General features: G+C 51.7%; 2 protein-coding genes across 2 annotated transcripts; one reads left to right on the top strand and one right to left on the bottom strand.

The window, feature by feature from the left end:
* Positions 1–2: 2 nt before the first annotated feature.
* Positions 3–2180, top strand: ENDOG (endonuclease G; the record flags this gene model as incomplete). The annotated part of the gene is made up of 3 exons (XM_009888060.1): positions 3–98; positions 1053–1162; positions 1895–2180. Coding segments are annotated over 3 exons (492 nt in total), but the record flags the coding sequence as incomplete, so codon positions are not given.
* Positions 2181–3218: 1038 nt separating this feature from the next.
* On the bottom strand, positions 3219–8124 carry LOC104289152 (chromosome unknown open reading frame, human C9orf114). Its single transcript, XM_009888059.1, has 10 exons — positions 7986–8124; positions 7514–7673; positions 6766–6855; positions 6422–6471; positions 6051–6181; positions 5540–5612; positions 5072–5170; positions 4282–4384; positions 3546–3693; positions 3219–3354 (listed from the first exon to the last, which is right to left on the bottom strand). The coding sequence occupies exons 1-10, from the start codon at positions 8122–8124 to the stop codon at positions 3280–3282; spliced, it is 1068 nt and encodes a 355-aa protein (XP_009886361.1). The 3' UTR covers positions 3219–3279.
* Between the last annotated feature and the right edge of the window lie 164 nt (positions 8125–8288).

Raw genomic sequence — 8288 nt, 5'->3', positions numbered from 1 at the left:
GCGGCTTCGACCGCGGGCACCTGGCCGCCGCCGCCAACCACAAGTGGAGCCAGAAAGCCATGAAGGACACCTTCTACCTCAGCAACGTCGCCCCGCAGGTAGGACCCGCCGCGGGCACCGGCTCCCCGCAGCCCCGGGGAGGCTGCCCCCGGTCGGAGCGGGGAGGGCGGAGCTGCCCGTGTTCAAGGGCAGACGCCGCTCCCCGCTGGAAACCACCTCGGAGCCTCTTGGGCTTTCCCGTGTGTATATCATAGAATCATGTAATGGTTTGGGTTGGAAGAGACCTTAAAGACCATCCAGTGCCACCCCCTGCCCTGGGCAGGGACACCTCCCCCCAGCCCAGGTCGCTCCAAGCCCCGTCCAACCTGGCCTTGAACACCTCCAGGGATGGGGCAGCCACAGCTTCTCGGGGCAACCTGCCCCAGGGGCTCACCACCCGCACAGGATACCCAATCTAAATCTCTCCTCTTCCAGTTTGAAGCCATTACCCCTCATCCTATCAGTACATGCCCATGTAAAAAGTTTGTCCCTATAGTAGTTCAGGCAGAGAGGGTCTAAAGTCACTCAGTGGTGCTGTTATTTCCCGCAACATTACAGCGATCCTGCAAACACACCTGCCTGTGCGCTCCTCTCAAGCTGTTCAGCACAGCGCGTTGCAGGAACAAAGTTAAACAGGCTGACAGATTCCTGTAAAAATCGTGGGCTGAGGCAAGTGGGTTCTGTTCCTGGGTGTGCAAACCAGGACCTCACCGCGCACAGAATTCACAGAATTGTTAGGGTTGGAAGGGACCTCTGGAGATCATCTAGTCCAACCCTCCTGCCAGAGCAGGGTCACCTACAGCACGTTACACAGGACAGCGTCCAGGCGGGTTTTGAATGTCTCCAGAGTGGGAGGAACACGCACAGCGTGTGGAGTGAAGGTGATAGTTGAGATCTCTTCCGGAAGGTGCCCAGGACGCTGTGAGACGTGTTACAGAAAAGGCGGGTGTTATTCTGAACAGTGAGGAAATTCCCCACTGACTTTGCTGCCTGTGTTGCCGTTGTGTTTCTAGGTTCCTCATTTAAACCAGCATGCCTGGAATAACCTTGAGAAGTACAGCAGAAGTTTGGCAAGGAACAACAAGAACGTCTATGTCTGCACAGGACCCCTTTACCTGCCCAGGTAAACAGGAGGGCCAAGCTGGCACCACGCTCGAAAGCTGCATCGTGCTGGGAAAGGAAAGCAGGCGGAGGGGGTGCAGCCTCCCAGCTGCTCCCAAAGGCGAGTGATCTGCTAAGGGCCTGCTCAGCAGGTGAGGCCAGCTCTGTGCGGAGGTTCTGTGCAAAGGTACTTTCTCAGGATTAAGCTTAGTTTGTGTATTTCCCATTCAGTTGATTATTTTGTGAGTAAAGGTGTGTTTCTTGAGCTACAGCATAACCAAATCACTTTTGTTTGCAGTCCTTAACGATCTAGTAGTAGTAAATTACTAGATTATTAGATTAACAGATGAGACTACAGCCCCCTTCCCTGCAGAATAAAGCTTCTAGGTTTCATTTCATGGACTATTTCTCCACTTAAAAGCAAGACTTTATTTGCAAAGGTCTCATGTAGTGCTTGCTAAAGAGCAGCTGTCTCATGTTGAGATCTCTTCAGCAGCAGGGAATAGCTGTTAGAAAAGCTGTTCAAGAGGACAGCGGGGAAGGGATCTGAGCGGGGCAGACTGAGTACACAGCTCAGCCACACCATGTCATGTAGCCTCTGTTTCAGCACCCTTTTTACACCCCTACTACAGAAGTAGGGCTGCTCCTTGCCATGCTGTGGGGTGGGGCTTACTTAGGGGTGGTGGTGGGAGCGCTGAGGGGACGGATGTGGCATCAGATTAGGAGGTAACATGGGACATTGCTGTTGGTGCAGGATGGAGGCTGATGGGAAGATGTACGTCAAATACCAGGTGATCGGGAAGAACAACGTGGCTGTCCCCACCCATTTCTTCAAGGTGCTCATCCTGGAAAAGGAGAGCGGGGAGATCGAGTTGCGATCGTATGTGATGCCCAACAGCCCTGTGGACGAGAAAATTCCCCTGGAACGGTTCCTGGTTCCCATCGAGAGCATTGAGCGAGCCTCAGGGCTCCTCTTTGTCCCAAACATCTTGAAGAGAACAAGTAACTTGAAAGCCATCACAGCTGGAAACAAGCGTTGAACCCCCAAATCCAGGTATCCCCTGGGAAGGGACTGACAGCAGTCGCCTGTTCCTTGTGCAATTTTAAAAGTGGGAAATAAGAATCAAACCAATGCTTCTTTTTACCCTTCCCCTCATTTTGTGTAACAGTGAAACACGCACACGCAGCAGGTGTCCAGGGCAGAAGTCTGCCTTGACATTGTAGCAGGTCTCTAGAATTTGCCCCTAATCAGCAGTACAGATGTTTGTGGCTCATTAAGACAAGGAACAAAGGAAAGTTACTTAATTGCTGCTATTCAGCAGGGAAGGACAGGAGCAAGATGGGTGCAGGGGGAGGAGAGGTTCCTGACTTTCTGTGGCCAAAGAATTGTATGATTGTTTTCTTTCAGAAGATGGTTTTAGCAGTAAAGCTTTGAACACCTACAGTATTTGTTGTTTCTTATCTGCTCTTACCAAAGCCCTGAATATCTCAGCAGGAGGGGGGAGGACAGAGCCAACTTTTCCAGCTGCTTTCCTGTTTGAGCTCACTGTAGGCAGAGCTTAAGGCATCGTAGATGGGAGCCAAACTGTAACGAGCTATGCTTAGCACTAAGGCCCAATTGAAGCTCCAGCTCTTCCTGCTGTTGGGAAGGAAGAAGCCTTGGAGTTGAAGGGGGGCTGGGGGAAGTCAGGCTGAGACAGGAAGAGCTTCTTGGCATAAGGATCAAGTTTTGACTTCCTTTAAGTCTCACGGCTCCAGAGGCACAGAGCACGCAAGACCTCTGGACACTGAGTGCCCATCTTCCACACTAAGACACTTGCACATGGACTTCAAGGCAACTGAGGTTCCATGCTGCTTTATTCCTCACCCCAGATGTCTGAATTCCCAAGACCCGGTCTGCTGCCAGGCTTGTCCCAGCTGCTGAGAGGCAGCCCTTGGCTGGACCACGCAGGCAGGAGGGCGCAGACTTGCTGCTCACAACAGCAGCCAGACACGGGCAAGCAGCGCTGCCAGCTTTAGTCACACTGTGTCTTGGCCCCCGCCAGGCTCTTGAAGTGATTTGCCCAGCACTCCACGTTTGAACAGCAGCGTCCCCGTAGCAGTCCTCATCTGATGGCAAGGTCAGTGGTTTTCCTTCCCTCACCCGTCACTGGGTGTCTTCACAGCCTCATCGATGTGGGGTCTCAGCGCAGAGAGAGAGATCAGCAGTGCTTCCTGGAACAGACCCAGACGGCAGTCAGAACTGCTGCTCTGAGGAGCACCAGGCAACCTAGCCGCTCTGTGCTGAGGTGTCACCGTAGGGAATGACACATAGGCCATATGTGTCACTACCAGAGGCAGAAATGCAGCACTGCTCTGTGCACACAGGTGTCACACCCCACCGCACCATTAGCCACCTGCCGTACCTCTGTCCGGATGGTTCTGCTGCCTTGGCTGGGACAAGTGTTCAGGTAGAAGTCAAACAAGACACTTGGGTCAGTGACCTCCAGGTTTGGGTCTACATCAACCCCAGCTTCCAAGCCCTCAAGACCTCCAAACACGACAAGGGCATGCCTAGGGGAAAGCACAGGGACAGGGTGAGAGGGGAGACTGGCTCTTACACCTGTACTGAGGCAGATGCTACAAGCTTTAGACAGGAGAGCTGCTCATGTGGCTTGAACCTTCAAGTGGATTAAGAACTGGCTTCACATAAACAGTTTTCTTAACTTTATCTCCAAGAAGCAGACTCATTGCTCTTGTTCAGGTATCTGGAGCTGTGTTCAAGCTCCTCTGCCTGCTGAAGTGGGGAGCTGTGTCCCTTGCTGACAATGCCCAGTGCAGCTGCCTCCCTAACAAAGCCCCCTAGCACTTGGCCAAAGTGACAGTCCCTACTACCAACCGAATGGGGAGGACCCACTCCAGAGAAACAGGAAAGGAATTGCTCTTGTCCTGCGGTACTTCCCCCAGCTTCTGTCATGCAGAGTAATGTGCCTTGGTGCAAAAGGGAGCAGCAGAGCGCAGGAGGGAGCCTGCAGGTAAGTCCTGCACTTTTACCTAGGAGCATTTCTGCCTGGGAGAACACCAAGGCCACAGTGCAGCTCTGCTGTCTGCACCAGGCCTCCCTGGGGGCTCTGAGTGGGGCCAAGCAGGCAGGACACGAACCTGAAGGAGGGGAGAGTGGCCTGGTCCACGGAGCTGCCCCGCTCTGAGGTCCCAATAGAGAGATCGTAGCCTTCCTTGAAAGGGCACTCTGAAAAGACAGCACCTGGGAAACAAACAGAATACGGAGTTATTCACATGGTACCCTCGCCCATGCTGCGTGCCTTCTGGACAGGCTGAAACACTCCACGGGTGAGTGGCAGCAGGAGAAGGAATTGCTTTTCAGTGCCACTAGTGCATCAGGAGACAGAAGAATGATTCCTCCTTCCTCTATAATTCCTGTACTGCACCCTTGTCAACTGCAGCACCTTTTCCTCAAAGCTCAAACAGGGGCCAGGAGCCATTCCTTGACGAACGGCTTAGGATTCTCCAAGCAGGTCAAATCAGTCAGAAGACAAGAAAAGGATTTTGCAGGACTCTTAAGCTTAAACGTCACTGCTGGCTTTGATGTGAATGAGCAGGAGATAGTTATCATGGAAATGAAGATGTTCCGGCTGGAGATGGAGAGCACCAACGCATCTCCTGCAACGTGGATGTTTGGCACAATGGTGAGTGGAAGTATAGGGCAGAGTAGCAGTGGGTTACTGGGGTGATTCACACCCCTAGCTTTCATCCTTAAATGTAGTTGCCTCATGGCTGCTAGCTGCACAGGTAAGCTGCCTTTGAGACAAAAGAGATTTACAAGAAAGAGATGTTAATGTGTGCTGCAGATGTGCAGCCGATAGGCCTGAAATTGGTGTGGAAGCCCAGGCAAAGACATGGCAGAGAGCAGAGAACCCCTGCAAATACTTACTCAGGCAGGAGGCAAGGCGGACGCTGTAACCCCAGTACAAGCCTGAGACTGTCCGAGGGTGGTGAGAGGACACCACTGTACCTTTTCGCACTTTAGCTTCTGAAAGGGAAGAAAGAAATTAACAACCCCTGTGATCTCCTAGTGCGAGCTCGGTTTCACCAGCCACATGCAGCAGTTTCTCCTGGGGCAGTGCACTGACTTGGTGTACAACCAAGAACCTCCCTTTTGAGTGCATTCTGGAAAGTGTGCTAGTACGTTTGGGCTGTTTATTACTGGTCAAAGAGCTGTTAGTTTTTTCCAGTTAACTACGGAGGTATGGTAAGGGAGTTACTAAAATTGCACGTGGAGTGAAGGGAACATGCAGAGCTGTTCGGTACCTTCAAAAATTAGTAATCTGAAGGCTGTTACATGGAAGGACCAACTCCTGCGGGACTGAAGTTTACTGATGCTAATGGAGCAGTGGATTACCTGGCTTCTGGGGCTCCTCCAGGCGCACAGTAACTCGCAGACCGGCGTTCAGCTGTCTGTCGATCTGCACCTCCTGCAGTGAAAGTCACCGTCAGCATCAGACATTCTGGAAGTACTGGAGAAGGTGGGGAAAGAAGGGAATGCTCTGAGGAAGTGGGGGTCTGTTCTGGCCTGCAGCTGGAATGAGGAGCTCTGCAATCAGGGCCTGTGTGGTGCATACAGTGCAGAGTAGGCTCAGGGTGGCTTGGGTCAGCAGTCTGAGACTTATTTTGCTGCTCAAAGGCTCAACTCCAGCAGTGAAGCAATGACATGCTGGAATGGGCAGGCCTGCCAGGGCTCGGGAAGCTACAACCATTAACGAGCCAGAAGGGACAAGATAGCAACAGCATTAAACCCCATGCTAGCCCACTATGGCCTTCAGGAACCCAGCAGTACCCACCCTGCCTGCTTCAAATCCACCAGAGAGACAGGGGAAATTGGTTTTGGATCTGTGGGTAACAGACAGGTATACCTTCCTCATCCCGCAGTTAACAAAAGAGCCTTTGCCTGGCTTAGTTGGCCGGTCCAACACTATGCCTTCTCGGTACTGTGATTCCTCATCCACCCGCATGTGGTGAGGGCTGTCCAGGGGGTTGAGGAGCCCTAGAACAGCATAGAGGAAAGCAACTGCTAAGGAGAGGACACAAACTGTGGGAACACAGGTGTAAGTACAACTACTCTGCTGCACCCTCCTTCCTGGTCCAGCATAATGCAGCACAGCACCTCACCTGCACTCTGAAGTGGAGAAAATTACTCAATTATGTGCAAATTCCACACAAAGCAAGAGGCAGAGCTCAGGAAGGGGGAGCCAACAGCGTGAGATAGACACAACTGAATCATTACCTGCAAACTGCAGATCCTCATGTTTTGGAAAAAAGGATTTCCTCAAGTACCTGTTATGAAAGAAGGCTGAAATGTGAAAGCAGTTGTTTCTATGGAATCCAAGCCTCAATTCTAGCTCAAAGGAGCTCCTCCAAGTCCCTGATCTACCTCTAATGGTAGCACGCAGGTTGTATCCAGCATTCACTGCTGTTCTATCAGTTAAAACTCCTGAACCAGACGTGAAACAATCAGATCCTGCATAATCATGCAACATAAACATTGAGTTTGGCTCCTGCTCCCATAGCCTCTGGCATGTGATACTCGCGGTAGTCCGTTCTGATGCAGTCTGACCATGGTGGACTTACTGAGGGCACTCCAAGTACTGCAGGATCCGAGCCAGCTGCACGCAAGCCTTGCCTTTCCTCCCAATTCCTTCAAAGTCTCCCTCCACAGTCCTGAAATAGAAAGCCAGCAGCCTGTGAACTCAGCATAGACTGCACAGCCCCAAATGGTCAAGTCTCTAGAAGACCAAGCCTTGTTCTTTAATCTGAAAATAGCAGCAGCCCCCCATCCACCCCCAAGAAATAAATGGGCCACCTTATAAAAGGCTACGCCGGATGTAGAGACTGTGCAAAAAAATCATATCTGGAACTCTCTGTAAGCCAAGTATCTTTTTGAGTTTTGTTTTTGATCTTTGTGTATTGACACAACCTGGCAGTTGGATGCTACTGAGCTGGACGCTACAGGGCTGCACGGCTTGGCCAGTTAATGCAGATGCAGGTCCAGGTTGAAAAGCTGAAGGATTGGAATTCATCTTCCCTAAGGACAGAGGGATGCCCTGTCCCTCCACAGCAAGACTTAAGAATACAGGAGAACTTGACCTCCTGCTGCTTTGTCATCTCCATGCTGGGATAAATGATCCTAGTTGCCAGGGCAGTTAAGTCAATCTTTGCCCCGTGGTGTAAGTGCCCCTGTAATCCTGGCAGTTGAGAGAGGTTCAAACATTTGCTTGATGTACGTGCAGTTCTTTGCTGGTCTTAGCTTAATAAAAGACTCAAGAAATAGAAAGCAGAGAGGCAATGCTTTCTGCAGAATAAGACGGCTGCTCCTTACTTTACATCTTCTCCATGCTCGTCAAACACTACGATCTCATCCACACAGAAGATGGCACAGGCCCGAGCAATCTGTCCAGCAAGGTACGTTCGCAGCTCCAGCGACTGGGCGTTGTTCAAGATAGAGCCTGGCAGGGCTACGCTCAGCGTGTAGTGACGCCCTGGGGAACAGAGCGCGATCAGAAGAGGGCCACAGCATGACAGCATTTATTTACTACTTCAACTGCAGTTATGGTGGGGGGAAAAAGCAACCTGTACTTCTTAGGTTTTTAACCACAGGTTTTCTCTTAATAAAGGTGTCTCGTGTAGTGCTCGCTGCATCATGTTCACGCCTGTTTATACCTGATCTATATCAGATCTATGAAGCTGAGCATCACTTTCCCTATTAATACATAAAACTGACTGACTTTTAACGACCAAGTTCTCCCAGCTCTTTCCACCCAGACCTCCCCATCGGGTTACAGCAGCATCACCTTTGTCTTCCTTCTGCTCCTCCTGCTTCTCGGCTTGTTTTTCTGCCAGCTCCCGCATCCGCTGTTTTTCCAGTTTCTTCAGGAGCTTCATTTCCTTCCATTTTTTCTTCTCCGCTTTCCCTGGAAGGGAGAACAGCATCTCGCTTTAAACAACGTGATGGCTCCTAATGGGGCAGCACCAGGGCCAGTGGACTCCTGGCACCTGGACTCCTCGGGGCGGCGCACGGAGCGCTCGGGGACGGCTCCTCCCGCTCCGAAGGCCCCGCCGGGGACCCCCGCGGCTGCGCCCCGCTTCCTGTGCCC

This window comes from Charadrius vociferus, unplaced genomic scaffold (genome assembly GCF_000708025.1).
Source record: "Charadrius vociferus isolate BGI_N301 unplaced genomic scaffold, ASM70802v2 scaffold56, whole genome shotgun sequence".
NCBI classification, from domain to species: domain Eukaryota; kingdom Metazoa; phylum Chordata; class Aves; order Charadriiformes; family Charadriidae; genus Charadrius; species Charadrius vociferus.
Note: the sequence above shows the minus strand (reverse complement) of the source record. Positions and strands in the feature narration are given on the sequence as shown.